This window comes from Delphinus delphis, chromosome 12 (assembly GCF_949987515.2).
Source record: "Delphinus delphis chromosome 12, mDelDel1.2, whole genome shotgun sequence".
Lineage (NCBI taxonomy): Eukaryota > Metazoa > Chordata > Mammalia > Artiodactyla > Delphinidae > Delphinus > Delphinus delphis.
In genome coordinates, this window is record NC_082694.2 from 25,770,928 (window position 1) to 25,794,305 (window position 23,378).

At 36.1% G+C, this 23,378-nt stretch overlaps 1 protein-coding gene across 2 annotated transcripts in view; it reads left to right on the forward strand.

Moving 5' to 3' along the window:
• GCFC2 (GC-rich sequence DNA-binding factor 2) overlaps positions 1-6,784 on the forward strand; it is a 74,780-nt gene extending 67,996 nt beyond the window's left edge. Inside the window, exons 15-17 of one of the 2 annotated variants that reach the window (XM_060027450.1) lie at positions 611-757; positions 3,833-3,957; positions 4,788-6,784. In XM_060027450.1, the coding sequence (XP_059883433.1) occupies positions 611-757; positions 3,833-3,957; positions 4,788-4,905 (390 nt within the window). In that variant the 3' untranslated portion in view covers positions 4,906-6,784. Of the gene's footprint in view, positions 1-610; positions 758-3,832; positions 3,958-4,576; positions 4,654-4,787 lie in introns of those variants that run through there. The other variant, XM_060027451.1, reaches the window with a different exon arrangement.
• The last annotated feature ends 16,594 nt before the right edge of the window (positions 6,785-23,378 follow it).

The window sequence follows — 23,378 nt, forward strand, 5'->3', positions numbered from 1 at the left end:
GCGTGATACATATATTACTGGAAAGAAAGTGGAAGATACCATAAAATTCACAGAAAGATCTGCATTTAGAGGAGGGAAATGCAACCCATGTTACTTTTACTAGATTTTCTAAAAAGTATTTTACCCAAGGTATCTCCAAAGTCACAGGTTATTATTAATCTTATTTTCTATATTAGAGCAGTGAGGTTCTCAGGTTTGATTGATTTCTGAAGGTCACACATTGGTAACAGTAACACAGGCTTTAACAGCAGTGCTTTTATGAATCCTGAGGTCCTGTGGTCTTGTATCTGATGGCCCGAGCCTCCAGGAGGGTATGGATTGAGAAGGAAGATTATTGATCAGGAAAGGCTCCAGCAAGGTAATTTGAAATAGATTTTGAGCGGTTGTCCTAAAAAAATGAAAATAGGATGAACAAATATATGGAGGTTGGAAAGAATCAAGTGTTTATTCAGAAATGTTTTCTGTTGATTCTAAAATTTACAGTTCCAACAGTGCCAATTGTAGTGAGAGTTTAAAAGAGTTTGACCAACTTTTTATGTTTGTTGGATACTATTACAGTTTTCCTTTGGAGAAAAGGTACATAGTCACTTGACATTTTATTGTGTTTTAGCTCTTCCGCAATATTCTTCTTTGGAATGAACTCCTCCCAGAAGACACTTTGCAAGAGCTAGGACTAGGGAAGCTGCTGAATCGTTATCTTATTATAGCTCTTCTCAATGCCATACCTGGGCCAGATGTTGTTAAAAAGTGCAACCAGGTAAGTTGTGTAGAAACTGATTCTAATTTTATCATTTTTAAAATTTAGTTATTAAAATCAATTTTGTAGCAAAATAATTAAAATTATGGTACTCACATTAACAACAAATTAATTTAACAGACTAGAAACCCAGAAGAACCCAGTATTTTAAAAAAGTATACTGGTTAACTGTTTACAAAATGAATGTTAGATCCTCACCTCTCACTACATACCAATGTAAATTACAGGTGAAGTAAAGAATTAAGTGTAAAAAAATGAAACTATAAAATATTGTACGAAGAAGATAAATGACTATACCTGATGTTAAGGGAGTCCTTTCTGAACTTAAAAGCAAAAATGGTGAGAAAAAATAATAGATTTGACAAAAATATAAAACTTCAGTAAACCAAAAATGTATCAGGATTATTTGATTATTGTTAAAACTGGAAGATGGGTTCATTGGGCTCACTATACTTACTCTTTCTCCTGTTGTTTATGTTTGAAATTTTCTATAACGAAAAGTTAAAAAGAAAGTTGAAAAACAGAAAAATAAGTTACAATGCATAACGAGGATAAATACCCACATTTTTAAAAAGCAGTAAACAATTCAAATATTCTTATTGAAAATGACCCAAAGACATGCAACATGGTGAATTGCCTAATTCACCAAAACAAGAATATGCAAAGATAACTTCTAAACATGTGGAAAATATTAACAATACTAATAATCAGAGAATTGCAAATAATACAGTAAGGATATTGTTTTTACCTGTTATGCTGGCAAATTTTTTGCTGTTATTTACATTATAATTTCCAGTATTGTCGTAAGCACAGGGAAACAACAGCCCCACATCATTCCAGGAATACCATTCATCTAGAACGTATGGAGTGGCAATTCTGGGAAATAGTTTTTGCACTATGGAAAGAGGAATACAATTCTGGAAACTATTTTGGCATGATTGATATAAAACCTTTAAAGTTTATACCCTTTTACTCAGCAGTTTTACTTCTAGGAAATTATCCTATGTTAAAAAATCAGATGTGCATAAAGGTTTCTACGTACAAAGAATAGTATTGTAGCGTTATTTATAATAGCTGACAGTTGGAAAGAACCTAAATGTCTAAAAACATTAGTGTCTATCCATAAGATAAAAGTCATGAGGAAAACATTTTAAGAATGTGGGAAAATATTTACATTCTTAAATAAAATTTTTAAAAATATAAATATATATGTAATATTAGATAGCAGTTCCTAGACAACCTCCATTTTTCTAGCTGTGGTTTTTATTTCATGTAGTTTTAAACTACATTATCTACCAGAAATTTCAATCATCATCCATCCTATGTGTGTTTCAGGTTTCAGTTTAGTTCTCTTTGACCGTAGGCTCTACTATGCAGAAGTAAGGAAGAGGATATATGACATTCTCTCCACAGCTTGTGGCCAGAAAACCAGACCAAGACAATGTGTTTATAAGTCCCAGGATCATTTATGGAAAAGCTAGATAGTTCCTTCAGAATTTTATTGAGACTTGTGGTACAAAACAAGGGGAAAGCAAGGGCAAATGACATTAAATTCCAAGCCAGTAAGGGCTGGTTTTTAAACTTTAAAAAGATACAGTTTGCATGATAAGACTTATAGGACTTTCTGCCTTAGGCAATCAGTGTGTCTGTATTTTTTCTGGATAATTGATAAAGGTGATTAAAAAATAGGGTAAATCATTTTCCTCAACTGTGTTTTCAGTGTTGACCAGTCAGATTTATTTTAGAAAGACTGCATTCCAGAACTTTCATTTAACATATTTTATAATATATATATGGTGCAACTTTCTACTTTCTAGAAGTACGTACTGATCTTGATCTTACCAACTATAGCAAAACCAAGAATTTCTTTAAATAGTATGATCTCAGATTTTTCCTTGCTCCCATTCTCTCTCCTTTTTTAAAAAAATTCTTCCTTCTGCTATGAGGACGTTTTTCTTTTCTTTTTTATTTTGTTAACATTTTTCTTTTTTTCCAAAACTTTTCCCCAAATCATGCATTACCTTTAACATGATGATGGTAAGTGTTGTTTGGGGTTATTTTCCCCCCCAAAAGAAAAAAAATGAATGCACATACATTGACTCTTTATGCTGCCATGGACATTTAAAGAAATGTATTAAATTACAAGAAAATCAAAACCATAATTAATTTTTTTCACTCAGTGTATCTTAGAATGACCTTGATTTATTTCTTCATGTAGATTATACACAAACTCACCCAATTTCTTACTGTGAAATCATATTAAATGTACCTATTTTGAGCTTCCCTGGTGGCGCAGTGGTTGAGAGTCCGCCTGCCGATGCAGGGGACACATGTTTGTGCCCCGGTCCGTGAAGATCCCACATGCCGCGGAGCGGCTGGGCCCGTGAGCCATGGCCGCTGAGCCTGCGCGTCCGGAGCCTGTGCTCCGCAACGGGAGAGGCCACAGAAGTGAGAGGCCCCCATACCGCAGAAAAAAAAAAAAAAAAAAAAATACCTATTTTATACAGTTGACCCTTGAACAACACAGGTTTGAACTGCATGGGTCCACTTCTACATGGATTGTTTCAATAAATACATACTAGAGTACTACACAATCCACAGTTGGTTGAATCCTTGGATGCCGAACCACAGATATGGAGGGCCGACTGTAAAGTTAATACACTGGTTTTCGACTGCGAATGGGTCACTGCCCGTAACCCCCTGCATTGTTTAAGGGTCAAATGTAGGTATGTTAACAAAGTATTTTGTGTCTACACATTTCTGGTGTTTAGTTATAAATGTTTTGTACAATTTAATCGCTCAGGAATACAGAGTATTGAAAGTATTACAAGTACTAGGAAGTATTTATAAAGAGTAGTCTATTTTAAGCTCTCGGTATCAAAATATGATTTTTTTTTAAGTATAAAACCTTGACAGAAAAAGGGGAAATTCTCAAAAGTTATTTAACCATGAACTATAAAATGGAAGAATAATACTCAACCAACATGAGTACTATGAGGATTAAATGAAATTATGTTAGCTAAAGTCCTTAGATAATAACTGTCATTATTAAAAATAATGTGTTTCGATTATCAGATAGCAGCATGTTTACCAGAAAAATGGTTCCAAAATTCTGCCATGAGAACATCTATTCCCCAGCTAGAAAACTTCATCCAGTTTTTACTGCAGTCTGCACGTAAATTATCTACAAGTGAAATCAGGTAATGCATATTTTATTTGTACCTCCATAAGCATAGTTTAGGGTTCCATTCTTAGCAATTTTTAGAAAGATTTGTACTTTACTTTTAAAAATCTAAGACTGTCACTGAAGAGTTAGGAGATATTTTCATGTATGATCTTTAGAATCACTCAATATTTTATATTCACACCTCATGCATATTAGTTCATATTTTTAAATGTAAATCTCTTCCAAAATAAGCACTTCCAGAAAACTGTATCACAGGGGAATTTAAAATTAAAACTATAAATCAAAAGCCTCTTATCAAGCATGTTTTAAATGTCTTCTTAATTTTCCTAGCCATTTCAAAATCTCAACATTTGTTATGTACAGGTCTGCAACCTGGCATTTACCCAGCAGTAGCTAGATCTCTGTTTTGGATATCTCATTCACAGCACTAGATGTTTAAGGATTTACATACAGTGGTATTCTGGTAAACCACCTCTCCAAAAAGAAAAAAAGTTAAAACCTCAAATTGTAGCATTTGATGATATCTGTGGATAAATACTGCTGCCAGGATAGCCCATATAAGCTGCTGGTAGCAGCAAACCACAAGTCAGATTTCTGATAGATTTGATCTATGCTTTTCTCCTTTTTTATAGTCATTCACATTAAAATTTGCCAGAATACATCCACTAATAGTCTGTATTGGAACTTCATGATTATGTGGAGAAGGTAGCATCTAAATATTTTATGCTATCTTAGATATTGGCATAAGGTAAAGTTTTTGTTTCAGATTAACTACTTATGATTCACTGTGCCCTTACACATTGCATTTCTAAAAGGGAAAATGCTTTTTTGTTTTTTTTTCAGGGATGAAGTCAAAGAAATAATTCTTATTCTGGTGAAAATAAAAGCTTTGAATCAAGCAGAATCCTTCATAGAAGAATATCACCTAGACCATCTTAAATCAGTAATTGAAGAAGTTTGAGTGAACTTTATAGGAAAGTACTAAAATGAGGTTTTAATATAGTCACACTTGGCTCTTTTGCTTGGAGAAAGAAGGAAAAAAAGAAAAAATGTTGCCACTTCTTTATTCCCAGTAATGGAGGGGAGGATTTGCAACACCCAAAAAGCAGGACTCTGTCTTTCCATTCCTTCCACCTTCTACCTTCTGGTATCATGAAAGGCTGCCCCTTTTTTTTGCAGTGTTTGCAGGAATTAGACACACAGGAACAGTAAGAGTTTAACATATTTCCATTTCCATTTGATTTTTCCATCGACTTTTCCAGCTTAAGAAAGGAGTTGAAGGAAGCTTGTTATAGCTGTTTTGGCCTTGGATGGTCTTCTGTCCTGAACCATAAAAACCTCTTTTAGTTCTCTTCATTTTAACTATCTCTGTTTACAGATGAGTTTAAATGAAAATCTTAATCGGGATGAATTACTTGTTAAGTATTCTGATTAAGGCATTTTAGGGCTTTTGATAACTAATGCTTGTCAAATTGTTCTTCAGAAATGTGTACCAATATATTGTACCAACAGAAGTCTAAGAAAGGTCAATGAATCTCTACCAGCAATAGGTATTTTCTTTTTTTTAACTCACTTGCACTTAATAGGTGAAAAAAATCTTATTTTAATGATTTGTTTTGGCTATTAGAGAGTGACTACTTGTCTTTTGGCCATTTGTAATTCTTTTTGAAATACCTATTCATCTTTTTCTTATGGATTTGTAAGAGCTTTATATTTTAAAGATACTGATGTTCTGGGAATTCCCTGGCATCCAGTGGTTGGGACTCTGCACTTTCACTGCCGAGGTCACAGGTTCGATCCCTGGTCGGGGAACTAAGATCCCGCAAGCCACACAGCACGGCCAAAAATAAAAACAAAAACAAAACAAAGATACCCATGTTTTGAATGTGCTATGTTATAGTTTCCCTCATTTGCCATTTTCTTTAAATTTGTGTATGTTTTTGGTGTACTAAGTTATCGCTTGTTAGGTAGTTACTATTTTTTGTTGTGGTTTTTTTGTCATTGGTGGTAGGCCTAGACAGGAAACAAATTTTTTTTTTTTGACATCTTTATTGGGGTATAATTGCTTTACAATGGTGTGTTAGTTTCTACCTTATAACAAAGTGAATCAGTTATACATATACATATGTTCCCATATCTCTTCCCTCTTGCGTCTCCCTCCCTCCCACCCTCCCTATCCCACCCCTCTAGGTGGTCACAAAGCACCGAGCTGATCTCCCTGTGCTATGCGGCTGCTTCCCACTAGCTATCTACCTTACGTTTGGTAGTGTATATATGTCCATGCCTCTCTCTCGCTTTAGGAAACAAATATTTTAAATTCAGCACAGGGACTTGCCTGGTGGCGCAGTGGTTAAGAATCCACCTGCCAATGCAGGGGACACGGGTTCAATCACTGGTCTGGGAAGATCCCACACACCACAGAGCAACTAAGCCCGTGTGCCGCAACTACTTAAGCCTGCACACCTAGAGCCTGTGCTCCACAACAAGAGAAGCCACCGCAATGAGAAGCCCCCACGCACCACAATGAAGAGTAGTCCCTGCTCACCGCAACTAGAGAAAGGCTGCGTGCAGCAACGAAGACCCAATGCAGCCAAAAATAAAAATAAAATTAATTTATTATAAATAAATAAATATTCAGCACATGTGATTCATTTTCTAATAAAAAATTTGTGCGATTAAGAAAGTGAGGCAAGGTCATTGAATCAAAAAGAAATTGAGGGACTTCCCTGGTGGTCCAGTGGTTAAGAATCCACCTTCCAATGCGGGGGACTCAGGTTCGATCCTGGCTGGGGAACTAAGATCCCACATGCTGTGGGGCAACTAGGCCTGCATGCGGCAACTAGTGAGAGCCCCTAAACAAAGAGCCCCGCGCACTGCAATGAAGACCCAGCGCAGCCAAAAAAAAAAAAAATTCTTTGTGGCACTCTCAATAACTATAAAATAAAAACTTTGAAACATGCTATGTGTATGAGAATTAATGTTAAAAAAAAACATTTTTCAAAGAGTTTACTAAAATAATTTTTGTTAAATCTATTTGTTTAAATAACTTGAGGGCCATCCTAAATGTATTATGCAAATTGTTGCCCAAAAGACAATCAGGAAAAAATTGATTACGTGTAGGATTTGAGCATGTGGCCTCTGACATTATCACCCCTAGTTTTGAAGCTGCATGTAATTTATTTTAGCAGATTGGTGTGTGATTTCTACTACAGTGAAGACTCATGATTCACTGGTATGAACAGTGTTTTAAAGTTTATTTTGGTTACACAAATTATGAAGAGTAGAATCTCATCTAGAAAATTCAAGCCATTGCTAAAAAGGATTTAGCATTCTTACACAATTATGTTCCCAGAGGTAACTGCTGTTTTCATTTTGTTATCCTTTCAGACCTTTTCTCTACTTAAAAAGTAGGTATGTGTGTATACACACACAAAGACCTTTGTTTTTTATATAAATGGCAGATACTTTATTGTATATGAAATTTGTAACTTTTTAATTGTTAAAGTGTACATTTGAAATTTCCCTATAATTTTTGCATTTGTAATTAAAGGTGTGTTAGATGATCCCTTACATTTTTAACTTGGGCAGAGAGATTTCTTTTGCTTTTTGTAGAGTGGAAAATATTAGAACTGCTTTTAAAACTAAATTGATTTAAATTCCCAATAGTTTTCAACTAAATTTCATTACGCTTGGAGTTTGAATCTCAGTATTTTTATCCATAATATACTATATCTGAGGATATTCAAAAACATTTGTGAAGCTTGCCTAATCCTCAGTGCAGAGTTCCCTTTTCCAACACCCCCCCCCCCACTTTTTTCCTGTTACTGTGAAATGGATGGAATAAAGCAGAGAAAACAACTAGCAAAAACAAATCTTTGAGTTAGCAGTTTCTCTCACATCTCAATTCTCTCCCTGGATTTTTTCAGCTTTTCACTTAAAGGATGTAAATTTTTTACAGAATCAGACAGATGACTTTTTGTTTTTACTTCTTTCATATGGCTTTTAGGAACCTTTCAATGGCCATGAAAACATACCTCAGAACAATTGAGTTTTGGATTTGTTAGGCTTGTGACGAAATATTTATATAGATGACTCCTAAGAAATACCGTATGTGGTACAAAACCTGAAAAAGGTATTACAAGAAAAGAAAATAGACCAATATTCCTCATGAATATAGAAATAAAAATCCTTAAAATACTAGCAAATTGAACCCGGCAATGTATAAAAAGGAAAATACTAATACATCATGACCAAATAGGGTTTATTCCAGGAAGGCAAGTTTGGGTCAACATTAAAAATTTAATCTATAATTCACCTATGAACAGAATAAAAGAGGAAAACCATACAATCATCTTAATGATTACAGAAAAAGCACTGGACAAAATTCAACACCCTCCCACAGTACAAAAACAGGAATATAAATTCTTTAATAAAGAGCATCTGCAAAAGACCATCCACACTTAACATCATACTTAATGGTAAAATATTAAAGCAAGGATGTCTGCTCTCACCATTTCTGTTCATCCTTGTTCTGTAGGTCCTAACCATGCAGTCAGTCAAGAAAAAGGCATAAAGATTAAAACAAAAGAGTCGACATTCACAAATGACAAGATTGTTTACGTAGAAAGTCTTATGCACTCAACAAAAAAAAAAAAAAAAAAAATTCAATCAGAACAAATAAGTGAATTTACCAAGATCTTACAAATATCAAAGTCCAGGGGCATGCTAGTGATTTAACTGGAAACAAAATTTTAAAACAACACTTCAGTAGCAGTGAAAAACATCAAATTCTAGGAACAAATCTATAGAAAGACTTGGCACTGAGGAGTACGAAAATTGCTGAGGAAAAAAAAAAATGTTTAACCTAAATAAAGGCTTTCCTGGTTGCACAGTGGTTAAGAATCCACCTGCCAATGCAGGGGACACGGATTCAAACCCTGGTCTGGGAAGATCCCACATGCCGTGCAACACTTAAGCCCGTGCACCACAACTACTAAGCCTGAGCTCTAGAGCCCACAAGCCGTGACTACTGAGCCCATGTGCCACAACTACTGAAGCCCGCACACCTAGAGCCCGTGCTCTGCAGCAAGAAGCCACCGCAGTGAGAAGCCTGCACACTGCAATGAAGAGTAGCCCCCACTCACCACAACTAGAGAAAGCCCACGCACAGCAATGAAGACCCAACGCAGCCAAAAATAAACCTAAATAAAAAGACGTATATTCATGAATTGGAAAACTCAGTTATTGTTTAAGGTATCTTCTCCCCATATTGATTAATAGTTATGCAGTCCCTGCCAAAATTCTATCAGGCTTTAAAAAAAAAAGAACAAAGACTGATTGATTAAAATATATTAAAGTTTATGGGACTTGCCTCGTGGCTCAGTGGTTAAGAATCTGCCTGCCAATGCAGGGGACATGGGATCGATCCCTGGTCCGGGAAGATCCCACATGCCACAGAGCAACTAAGCCCGTGCACCACAACTACTGAGCCTACCCTCTAGAGCCGGCGAGCCGCAACTACTGAAGCCCACGCGCTCTAGGGCCTGCATGCTGCAACTACTGAGCCCACATGCTGGGACTTCCCTGGTGGCACAGTGGTTAAGAATCCGCCTGACAATGCAGGGGACACGGGTTCGAACCCTGTCCAGGAAGATCCCACATGCCACGGAGCAACTAAGCCCATGCACCACAACTACTGAGCCTTCACTCTAGAGCCTGCAAGCCACAACTACTGAGCCCACGTGCCTATAGCCCATGCTCTGCAACAACAGAAGCGACCACAATTAGAAGCCCACGCATCGCAACGAAGAGTAGTCCCCACTTGCCGCAACTAGAGGAAGCCTGTGCACAGCAATCAAAAAATTTAAAAAATAATAAAGTTTATGTAGATGTACAGTGACCTTAAAATAGCCAAACCGATCTTGAAATGGAAGAACAAGTTGGAAGACTTGCTCGTTCTGGTTTCACGACTTACTATAAAGCTACAGTAATCAAGACTATGATGTTAGGATAAGAATAAATTAATACATCAATGGAACAGAATCAAGAGTCCAGAAATAGACCTAAACATATATAATCAATTTTTGACCACAGTGTCAAGTTAATACAGTGGGAAAAGGAGAGTATAACAGTTATTGGTGGAACAACTGAATAACTATTAAATAAGATGAGCCTCAACCCTTAACTTCCCACACACACACATGCAGGTGAATCATAGATCCAAATGTAAAGCCCAGAAACAAAAGCTGGCAGGGAGAAACATAAACTGTGTTTGACCCTGGAGTAGGTAAAGATTTTTTGGGGGTAGGACACAGAAGGTACCAACAAAGAAAGAAAAAAAGGATAAGTTGGACTTTATCAAAATTTTAAATTTATTCAAAAGTATTCTATATCTTAGGTCAGCTGGGAAGTACAAATTAAAAGCAGAATGATACACCAGTTCACATCCACTAGAATGACTGAAAAAGACTAATATCAACAAATGCTGCTAAGAATATGAAACCATTGGAACACTCCTAGTTTGCTGATGGAAGTGTAAAATGGAACAACCACTTTGGAAAACTGTTCATCAGTTTCTTATTAACGTTAAACATTTACTAACCATACAACTCAGCAATACCACTCCTACATATTTACCTAAGAAAATAAAAATATGTTCACAAGAAAAGCTTGTACAAGAGTGTTGATAGGAGCCTTATTAAAAATAGCCCAAAACTGTAACCAAAATTGATAAAGTGGTGGATTCATACAATGGAAAACTACTCAACATTAGAAATAAACTAATGTATACAATAAGTAAACCTCAAAAGCATCATTAAATGAAAGCAGTTAGGTAAGAATACATTATGACTCAATGTATGTTAAATATAAGAACAGCCATAATTAAAATGATGGAAGAATGAAAAAAGACAAGGTAGCTTTCAGTAGTGATGGAAGTGCTCTATGTCTTGATTTGCATGATGGATACATGGGTATACTCAGTTGTTAAAAATTCAAAGAGAAAACCCAAGATCTGTGTATTTCATTGTACATTAATTATGCATCAATTTTTTAAATACCTTGTTAAGTTAGACAAGTGTCTGGAATAGTGAACTATCTCTGGTTACAGATGGGCTGAGCACCATTGAAGACCTTACTTCATGAGACTGTTTTCAAAGGTCATCAGTGGAAGTTAATGGAGGAAAACTAATAGTGATATTCAGAGACATTTTTGCTTTTAACGTGACACAGTCCATTTGACCAGTGGTTCTTAACCTCTTTTCTGCCCAAACCTAAACCTAACAAGTTTCCATCAAAAATAGTGCTTTAGAATCACTGCCCTGGATATTTCAGTATGATCTGCTAACCAGAAGTGCCCCAGGAAGATTCTGTAAGATAGTCATAAACGCAACATTTTTGATGCTATTCTCTTAAACTTGAATAAGTTTCATGGAGTTAGTCCAGAGAAATGTGAATTAATGTTTGTTAACACAGGTTTTACAGGCTTCTTACAAAATGTCAAAAGAGCATTAAGGTTGACTATTCATTTGAATATTTTCATGTAGTTGTTACATGACAGAATTAAATATCTGTGGATCCACAGTTCCCAAACTGTCATCTGAGATGCCCTGTGACACCACTGTGAACTCAAGAGGCATTGTGGGACATTTATTTTTAATTTTTATTTATTTATTTATTTTGGCTGTGTTGGGTCTCCGTTGCTGTGTGTGGGCTTTCTCTAGTTGTGGTGTGTGGGCTTCTCATTGCAGTGGCTTCTCTTGTGGAGCATGGGCTCTAGGCATGTGAACTTCAGTAGTTGCAACACGTGGGCTCAGTAGTTGTGGTGCACAGGCTTAGTTGCTCCACAGCATGTGGGATCTTCCCAGACCAGGGATCAAACCCATGTCCCCTGCATTGTCAGGTGGTTTCCTAACCACTGCACCACCAGGGAAGCCCCTGTGGGACATTTTAAATTTTCAAGGAAAACAGCAGTACCTGTCAGAACCACTGGAGATTATAGCCCAAGGTTGTTCAGTTTCAACATTAGATCATGTGACATTACTTTAGAAGATGATATGTATTTATGAAGCTGGGTTTTCAGAAGTTGCTGTGATAAAAAGCAAATACCACCTGAAATTCTATGTGGAAATGAGTTGGTAGTGTTCAATATGATTCCAAGATTTGGCAAGTTACATAGTGGCCAGCAGATGAACACAACCCCAATTAGTAATTATGATTTAAGGATGCAATAAAATTAATTTACATGTTTTAAAAAAAGAAAATATTTGGATCTAATGGTTAAAAAGGGGCACTAAGTATCTTTTGGCAGGGGGTGTGGGGAGAGATAAGGGATGGGGCACCCTTTTAAAATTTCTGCAAAACTAAGGGCTCTGTAAAGTGAGAATGTGAGAACACTGATACCTTGTTCATTGGAAAGCAAATAATGTCCCTGGACATATTTGGGTTTCTTATGCAAAATCATAAAGGAATACATAGGAATACCACCTCCCTACTGTGCTTTAATTTTCAGGAACACATGTAGGATTTTTAAATTATAAAAGGCTATTACAGGGACTTCCCTGGCAGTCCAGTGGTTAAGACTCCATGCTTCCAGTGCAGGGGGCAAAGGTTTGAAACCTGGTCGGGAAACTGAGATCCTGCATGCTGCATGGAGCAGCCAAAAAAAAAAAAAAAAAAAGGCTATTACAGATAATTAAATTCCATAAATATGTGGCTGGTAGGATGACCAGCCATCTTGGTTTGCTGGGACTAAGACATTTCCCAAGATGCAGGACCTTCAATACTAAAATTGGGGAGTCCCCAGCAAACGAGGACAAGTTAGCCACTCTACTCCCTTCACTGAAAATAGTATGTGGACATTTTGGTTAGCTGCCTAATTTAGAACAAAATGACCTGCCTTGAATTTCACCTGCATTCTGCTGTTCCTTAGGAGCAAGACATTAAGGGCAGTGGTTCTCAAAACTAGCTGTACATTAGAGTCACAATGAGAGATTTTTAAAAAATGAATATCCATCCCTCACCTTCCCCATCATAATCTAATATAGTCTGGAGATTTTTTTTTTTAACTGAGTTTAAAACAGTTTTGAAAACTCAGACATTTCTGTGTTTTAACATTAGCCTCATCACCTATCTCCTGAACCACTTTAGACAAGCTACTTTCCTCTCCCAAGCTACCTCATTTGTAAAAATAGACACCTATCTCACCAGGTTTTTGTGAATGTTAGAGACAGGAAATGCCTTGCACAGTGTCTGAAACATAGGAACCCTTCTACTGGGACACAGACTAGCCTGTCCTTGAACACTGAATTTATAAATCATTTTTCTATGTATAATAGGAAAACCTAACTTTTTGAACTCCGAGTTATACAAAAGACTCAGGGGATTATTTCTTTTAAGATAATAATTGTCCTACCACAGTGCTAAAGGGAGGTTTAAAAATAGCACACAATTGAGAAAAATGATGGACTGGGCACATCCAAGATCTTGATGTCCCAGAGAAACATTGAAAAAATGAGGAACATTCACAACCAGCTTTTCCAGAACTCTGGAAAACAGTCAAAACTTTATAGCAGCCAAGAAAACACTGAATCCAAAAAAAAAAAGACAACTTTTAAATGGTAGGAAGTCATCAAGATAGCAACATAGGACATGCCAGGCTTTGCTCCTGACTTCACTCCTCTTCACAAGTTAAACTAACAGCTATTCATAGACCAGACACCACTGAGAAAATCTTAGAACATGGAGGTGAGGCTGAAGCACTGGAGCTTCTATCTCTGAAGCACCACAGAGGCTGAGACAGACTGCGTATGAAGGGTAAGAGAAGCAACTGCATTCGGAGCACGTTGCCCCTCCCCCAGGCAAGGGCAACACCACACCAAGAGGGTTCCACTGAGCCTACAATTCCTCCAATGGGAACAAAGAGCGCAGGGTGGACATCCAGCTCCGCCAGCATTGTTGGCTGCTTTTTGGGAGTTCCACTCTGGCCTCACCTCACAGGGAAAGCATGGTTGGAACACCTGGAAAGCTGTGTAACCCAACAATGCTCGAGCAGAGATGACAGTAGGCAGAGCTGATCATCCACAGAGCAAAGCCAGGGACACCACCCAGCCAGGGAATTGCGAGTGAGGGTTAGCTTGATTCAAGACCACAAACAGAGCGTTTCCAGAGTTGGAGCTGGTTCCCTCTCTGCCCAGGCAGAGGAGCTAATTCATAGCCTCACCCACTGCTGAGTATAGCTCCCAGCCCCTCTGAACCACAAATCCTGGCTGGAACACCTGGAAAACTGTAGCCCAGCAATAGACTCTGACAGGCACAGATGATCATCTGCAAATCCAGTGGCCCCATTTGGCCAGGGAACTTGGCACAGGGGTAGGCCTGAGTCAAGACCACAAATATCCTTGCCAACCTTGGATCTGATTATTCCACTCTGCCTGACAGGAAAATTAATTTGTAGCCTCGCCTACCCAACCAGGGAACTTGGGAAGCTGCATAGCTTATCCAACAGCTCTGCTTACAGTGGCACTTGAACACAGAGCCAGCCTGTGGTTTCCCTGTCTGCAGAACAAAAGGAGTGGCCCCATCTGGCCAGGGAATCCAGTTTACAGTCTTGCCTGATTCAGGTCCCCAAACAATAAACCATGCAGGACCTGGGACCTGTTCTATGGCCCTGCCAGATCAGGCAAGCTAACTGCTGAGTATAGCACCCAGTCCTGATCATCTAGTAACCCTAACCAGAGAACCTATACAGCCTTGCTTGGGCAGGGGACTAAGCCAGCAGTCCTTTCCAACTGTTCTCAGCCACCAGCACTCCCCCAACCTCAGATCTCAGGCTGTGACCTCACCACAAAATAGACCCTGATAGCAAGACCCACCTGCCCTAAGATGTTACCAGTTGACAGGTCCAAAAACCCAAACGGAGCTGACTGCCAAGGCAAACCTAAAAAGTCTGGAACAGGAGATTGCTAACTCAGATGCACAGATACCAATGTAAGGAGTCCAGGATCACAATCAGGTAAACAGGACAGCACCAAAGGAACTAATAAAGTTCTAATAACTGACCCTAAAGAAATGGAGATCTATAAACTGTCAGAAAAAAAAAATTTCAGAATAATGCTCTTAAAGAAATTTAGTGAACTACAAGAACTAAAGGAAATTAGAGGGGGAAATACATGAAAAAGAAGTACAAGAAAGAAATAGAAACCATCAAAAAACAAAGCCAAAGAAAATCCCCAGAAATCCTAGAGCTGAAAAATACAATGACTGAAGAAGTCAACAGAGAACTTCAAAAGCAAACTCAACCATGCAGAAGAATCAATGACTTATAAGACACTTGAAATTATCTAATCAGAGGAACAGAAAGAAAAAAAGAGTGAGAAAAGAACCTATGGGACTTATGTACACAATCAAAAGAAACAATATCTGCATTATAGGAACTCCAGAAGGAAAAGAGAAAGGGGAAAAGTATATTTAAAGCAACAATGGCTGAAAACTTTCATAACCTTGGGAGAGAAATGAGATTCATATCTATTCAGAGCCATCAGCCCCAAAGGACAACAACACTGAGATAAATTATAATTAAATTGTCAAATCAAAGACAAAGAATTTTGAAAGTAGAAAAAAAAAAAAGGTAACGTACAAGGGAACGCCGTAATAGTCTCGGTGGGTTTCTCACAGAAACGTTATCAAGCCAGGAGAGAATGAGATAATATTTTTAAAGTATCAAACAAAAAAACTGTCAACCAGGAATTCTATACCTGGAAAAGCTGTCCTTCAGAAATGAAGGAGAGATAACTTTCTCAAACAAACAAAAGCTTAAGGACTTCATCAGCATTACCCTGCCTTACAAGAGAAGCTAAAGGGAGTACTTTGAATAGAACTAAAAGAACACAAAACAAGGTAGTGTAAAACTCACTGGTGGTGATATATAGTTAGATTCTGTAATATGGTATGGCGGTATGTAATTCACTTACAGCTCTAGTTTAAATGTTAAAAAAATAAACATAGTGAAAATAACCATAACTACAATAACCTGTTGTTGGCTGTTCAATATAAAAAAATATATAGAAACTATAACATCAATAACCTAAAATATGAGGGGGAAAAGTCAAAATGTAAATTGTAGGGATGCTATCAAAGTTGTTATCAGTTTAAAATAGGGTGTTATAAAAAAATAAAATAAAATAGGGTGTTATAATTCTAAGATTTTTATGTAGGCCTCATGATAACTACAAGGGGGAAAACCTGTAGTGATTACACAAAAGAACAAGATAAAGAAGTCAAAAACTCTGATACCAAAAGACATTAAACAAGAAAAACAAACAAACAAACACCACAAAACCAAAAAAAAACAGGAAAAGAATCAAGGAACAATGTATCTACAAAACAGACAGCCAGCCAGAACACAAACAATGAAAAGTCCATTGTAATTCGCACCTATCAATAATTACTTTAAACAAAAATAGATTACTTCTTCTGTCAAAAGACAATGAATGGCTGGAAGGATAAACAAAAAGACCCATTGATATGCTGCCTATAAGATACACATAGATTGAGCATGATGGGATGTAAAAGGATATTTCAAGTAAATAATAATAATAAAAAAAGGCAGTAGCTGCTATACTTATTTCAGACCAAATAGATTTTAAACTAAAAATGGTAAAAGAGACAAAGAAGGTCATTTATATAATTATAAAGAGGTCAATCCATCAAGATATATAACAATTCTAAATATTTATGCACCCAACATCAGAGCAACTAAATATATAAAATAAAAACTAACAGAGCTAAAAGGAGAAGTAAACAGCAATACAATAATAGTTGGGAATTTTAATACCTGACTCAATAATAGATAGATCATCCAAACAAAGAATCAAAGAGAAAAGAGTGAATTTGAACAACAGAGACCAAATGAACCTAACAGACATATATAGAACATTCTATCCAAAACAGCATATTCTTCTCAAGCACACAGGAACATTCTCTAGGATAGGCCATATATTAGGCCACAAAACAAGTCTAAGCAAATTCAAGAAGATGGAAGTCATACCAAGTACTTTCTCTGACCACAGTGGTATGAAACTAGAAATAAATAACAGGAGGAAACTGGAAAACTCACAAATACAGGGAAGTTAAACAACACTCTCCTGAACAACCAATGGATCAAAGAAATTAAAGGAGAAATAAAAAAATTATCTTCAGACAAAAGAAAATGGAAACACAATATGCCAAAAGTTATAGGCAACAAAAGAAGTTATAAGAGGGAAGTTCACAGAAAAAACACCTACATTGAGAAACAAGTAAGATCTCAAATAAACAACCTAACTCTACACCTCAAGGAACTAGACAAGGAAGAACAAACTGAGCCCAAAATTAGCAGAAGGAATGAAATAATAAAGATCAGAGCAGAAATAAATGAAATAGAGAACAGAAAAACAACAGAAAATATTAACAAAAGAGTTGATTCTTTGAAAAGATAAACAAAAGTGACAAAACTTTAGCTAGCCAACCAAGGAAAAAAGAGAGAGGACTCAAACAACAAAATTATAAATGAAAAAGGAGACATTTAAAACTGATATAACAGAAATACAAAGGATCATAAGAAGCTACTATGAACAATTATATGCCAACAAACTGAAAAACCTTGAAATGGAAACATTCTTAGAAACATGCAGCCTAACAAGACTGAATCAGGAAGAAATAGAAAATCTGAACAGACCAATTATTAGTAAGGAGATTGAATAAATAATCAAAAATCTCCCAAAGAAGAAAAGCCCAGGACCAGATGGCTTCCCTCATGAATTTTACCAAGCATTTAAACAGGAATTAATACTCATCCTTCTCCAGTTCTTCCCAAAATTGAAGAGGAGGCAATACTCTCAAGATTATTTTATGAGGCCAAGATTACCCTGATACCAAAGCCAGGAAAGGACACTGCAAGTAAACTACAGGCCAATATCCCTGGTGAATATGGATGCAAAAATTCTCAATAAAATACTAGCAAACTGAATTCAATAGCACATCATAAGGATCATTCACCATGATCAAGTGGGATTTATCCTTGTAAGGATGGCTCAACATCCACAAAGGGATAAATGTGATATATCACATTAATAGAATTAAAGAAAAAAATCACCTAAAGAGACACAGAAGAAGGATTTGAGAAAATTCAACATTTGTTGATGATAAAAACTTTTAGGAAATTAAGTACAGAAGAACCAAATAGCAACATAATATAGGCCATATAGGGCAAGACCACAGCTAACATCATACTCAGTGGTGAAAGATTGAAAGCTTTTCCTCTAAGACCAGGAACAAGGCAACGTTGCCCACTCTCATCATTCCTCTTCAATAAAGTACTGGAAGTCCTAGCCAGAGGAATCAGGCAAGAAAAAGAAATAAAAGGCATCAGAATTGGAAAGAAAGAAGTAAAATTGACTATATTTGCAGATGATGTGATTTTATAATCCTAAAGATGCCACCCCCCCAAAAAAAAATGTATTAGAACTAATCAATAAATTTAGTGAAGTTGCAGGATACAAAATTAACAAACAAAAATCTGTGGTGTTTTTGTACACTAACAACTATTATCTGAAAAAGAAATAAAGAAAACAATCCCCTTTACAATAGCATCAAAAACAATTAGAAAATCTTTAGAATAAACTTAAGGAGGTAAAAGATCTCTCACTTAAGATGCTGATGAAAGAAACTGGAGAAGACGTAAGTAAATGGAAAGGTATCCCATGTTCATGGATTGGAAGAATGAATACTGTTAAAATGCCCATACTACCCAAAGCCATCTATCAATTCAGTGTAATACCTATTAAGCTTCCAATGGCATTTTTTACAGGAGGCAAAGCAATCCGGAGAAAGGAGAAGCAGGAAGCATCACACTTCCTGATTTCAAGCTATATTAAAAAGCTTAGTAACCAAAATGGTATGGTCCTGGCATAAAAACAAACACCAAGACTAATGCAACAGAACTGAGAACCCAGAAATATATCCATGCATATATGTCAACTAATATTTGACAAGGCAGCCAAGAACACTCAACAGAGAAAAGACAGTCTCTTCAGTAAATAGTGCTGGGAAAATTGGATATTCATATGTAAAAGAATGAAATTAGACCCCTGTATTTCACCACTCACAAAAATTAACATGAAATGGATTAAAGACTTAAATGTAAGACTGGAAACCTTAAAACAGAAAAAATCCTCCTTTACATGAGTTGTGGTGATGAATTTTTGGATATGACACCTAAAGCTCAAGCAACAAAATAAAAAATAAACAACTGAGACATCAAACTAAAAAACTTCTACAGAGCAAAAGAAATGATCAACATATGAAAAAACAGTCTACGCAACGGGAAAGAATATTTGCAAACCACTAGTCTGATAAGGGGTTAATATCCAAAATATATAAAGAACTCATACAACGCAACAGCAAAACAAATAATCCAATTTAAAATGGGCAAAGCACCTGAACTGACATTTTTCCAAAGAAGATATATGCCAACAGGTGCATGAAAATGTGCTCAATATCACTAATCATTAGGGAAATGCAAATCAAAACCACAATGAGATATCACCTCACACTTACTAGAATGACTACCATCAAAAAGGCACATGGTAACAAATGCTGAGGAGGATGTGGAGAAAAGTGAACACTTGTGCAGTGTTTGTGGAAATATATATTGGTGCAGCCACTATGGAAAATAGTATGCAGATTTCTCAAAAAATTAAAAATATAACTGCCATATGATCCAGAACTTCTACTCCTGGGTATATAGCCAAAGAAACGAGAACACTATGTCAAAGAATTATCTACACCCTCAAGTTCATACTAGCATTATTTACAATAGCCAAGGCATGGGAACAACCTAAGTGTCCATTGCCAGATAAATAGATAAGTTATGGTATATTATTCTGCCATAAAAAAGAAGGAAATCCTGCCATTCGCAACAACAAGAATGGATTTGAAGAGCATTATGCTAAGTGAGATAAGTCAGAGAAAGTGTATGATCTCACTTATATGTAAAACTGAAACAAACACTCAAAAATAGATCAGATTCATGGTTGCTATAGGCAGGGGGCAGGAGGTGGAGGAACTGGATGAAGGTGACCAAAAAGTACAACCTTCCAGTTATGAGATAAATAAGTACTGGGGATGAAATATACAACTCGATGACTATAGTTAACACTGCTGTATAGCACACTATAAAGTTGTTAAGAGAGTAGATTCTAAGTTCTCATCACAAGGAAATAATTCTTTTTCTTTTTGTATAAATATGAGATGATATTAACTAAATTTATTGTGATAATCATTTCATAATATATGAAAGTAAAACCATTAAGCTATATACCTTAAACTTACACAGTGCTCAATGATATCTCAATAAAACTAGAAAAAAAATTTAACAAAAACAAATGTTAGGAAAACTTTGTGACATTTTTACTTGCCCTTCCCCCACCCCTCCTTGATGTGGCAGCTGTCTTGAAAATGACAGCTTCATTCTCAGTGTTGAACCTCAGTCCCTGTCTCTGGATGGTGCAGAGCAGATCTCATTCACAAATTATTGTATATGTCTATATTCTAGCCTCTCTGGGGGTTCCTTAAGGACTGAAGCAAAGCACTCATTTCTGTTTTGCCTAACTCGAAACTCAGGCCAGAATGTAAGGCAAACCAACAATCCACAAATGCCTGGGTCAAAAGATTACAGTTGAGATACATGATAGACCACCTAAGGACTGGGAGAAAAAGCTAGGGGTGGGGAGTTACTTTGGGCAATTAGGATATTCAAAAACATATATAGGGAAATTTAGAAAGCCACAAATGTACAGGGCAAGAAGCAAGCTTTAAAAAGACCCAAAAGATCCTAAGCCTTCAATTCAGGCTAACTGTTAGGCTTAGTGCAAGCCTGGTTTAGTGTTGAGGGAGTATCCTAGAAAAGTGACAACCTGCAAAAACTGGGAGTGGGGTGTTTGTTTTAGCTCCTGAATTTTAAGGAAACCTATCAAAACACTATCTAAAGACAAGGTAAGAAACAGATTTCAGTGATCACACACAAGGAATATGTTCTTTGCAAAAATAATTTGAAAACATCATTAACCAAATGGACGACTACAGTCCAATAATCAAAATGAAGAAAACCCTAGGGAAAGAGGGCACATCTGATTTCCAGAATCACATTAGAATATTTAAATGTCCAATTTTCAACAAAAATAATCACAATACATTCAAAGACACAGAAATGCATGGCCATCCAAAGGAACGAATTAAATAGAAACAATTGCTGCAGAAGTAGAGACATCAGAATTAACAAAGACTTTAAATAACTGTCTTGAACATGCTCAAAGAGCTAAAGGAAAACATGGACAAAGAACAAAAGGAAATTTGAAAAGGGATATATGAACAAAATGAGAATATCAATAAAGACATAGAAATTATAAAAGGGAAACAAATTCTGAGGATGAAAAGTATAATAACTGACATTAAAAGAAAGCACTAGAGGAGTTCAACAACCTGTATAAGCAGGCAAAAAAAAGAATCAGCAAACTTAAAACCAAGACAATTATAATGATCATGCCTGTGGAGCAAAAAGAAAAAAAGAATGAAGAAAAGTGAACACTGTCTACAAAACTGATGGGACACCATCCAAAAGACCAACATGTGCATTATGAATGTCCCAGAAGAAAGAAAGGAGCAGAAAGAATATTTGAAGAAAGAATGGCCAAACACATCCAAAATTTGATGAAAGACACGAATCTGAAAATCCAAGAATCTCAATGTCCAAGCAGGATAAATTCAGAGGTGCACACCAAAACATATTATAATCAAACTGGCAAAAGACAAGGTCAGAGAGAATCCTGAAAGCAGCAAAGGAGGAGAAACCCCTCATGATCAAAAGATTCTCAAAAAATTTAACAGACAATTCTCATCAGAAACCATGGAGGCCAGAAAGCAGTGGGATGAGATATTTAACTTGCTGAAAGAAAAGTAGTGTCAACCAAGAATTCCCTATTAGCAAAACTGGCCTTCAAAAATTAGGGAGAAATAAAGACATTCCCAGATAAACAAAACCTGAGGCAGTTCATTGCTATTAGACTGTCCTACAAGAAATGCTAAAGGGAGTCATTCAGGCAGAAGTGAAAGGACTCTAGGAAGTAACTTGAATCTACATCTATTTTGTGATGAAATAAAGACCTCCAGTAAAGATAAATACATGGGAAAATATAGCTATTATTGTTGTAATTTTGTCTTGTAACTCTACTTTTTATCTCCTACAAGACTTAAAAGACAAATGCATACAAAACAATTATAAATCTATAATGCATACAAAATAATTATAAACCTATATTGTCAGGCACACAATATATGAAGATATAATTTGTGACATCAATAAAGGGAGAACAAAATTTTACAGGAGTAGCAATTTTGTATGCTATTGAATTCAAATTGGTATCAATTCAAATTAGACTGTATAATGTTGACTATAATCCCCACAGTAACCACAAAAAGAACATTTAACAATTATGCATAAAAGGAAATGGGAAGGGAATCATAATCATTCACCACAAAAAATCAACACAGAAGGAAACAGTAATGGAGAAAATGAGAAACAAAAAAGGCATAAGACATAAAGACAACAAATAAAATGGCAGAAGTTCTTCCTTATACTAATTATTTTTTTTTAAGATTTTTTTTTGACGTGGACAATTTTTTTTTTTTAAGTCTTTATTGAATTGGTTACAATATTGCTTCTGTTTTATGTTTTGGTTTTTTGGCCACAAGGCATGTTGGATCCTAGCTCCCCAGCCAGGAATTGAACCTGCATCCTCTGCATTGGAAGGTGAATTATTAACCACTGGACTTCCAGGGAAGTCCCATACTAATTACTTTAAACGTAAATGGATTAAACTCTCCAAACAGAAGGCAAAGATTGGCAAAATGGATAAAAGAGAAATAAAAATAAATGATCCAGCTATATGCTGTCTATAAAAGACTCACTTTAGCTCTAAAGACACAGATATGTTGAAAGTGAAAGGATAGAAAAAGACATTCTGTGCAAATAGTAACCAAAAGAGAATTGGAGTGGGTATTAGATTAGTATTAGATAAAATAGATTGTAAGCCAAAAATTGTTTTAAGAAACAAAAATGTATATTACATATTGATAAAAAAAGTCACTTCATCAAGAAGATATAATTTATGCACCAACAGAGCCCCCCACAAAATATATGAAGCAAACATTGATAGAATTAAAAACTGGATAGATCTATAAGAATTGTTAGAAACTTCAATATTTCACTGTCAAAAAATGGATAAAACCTTTAGACAGAAGATCAATGAGGAAACAGAAGACTTGAATAACACTATAAACAAACTAGACCTAATGGACATATATAAAACACTCCACCCAACAACAATAAAATATACGTTT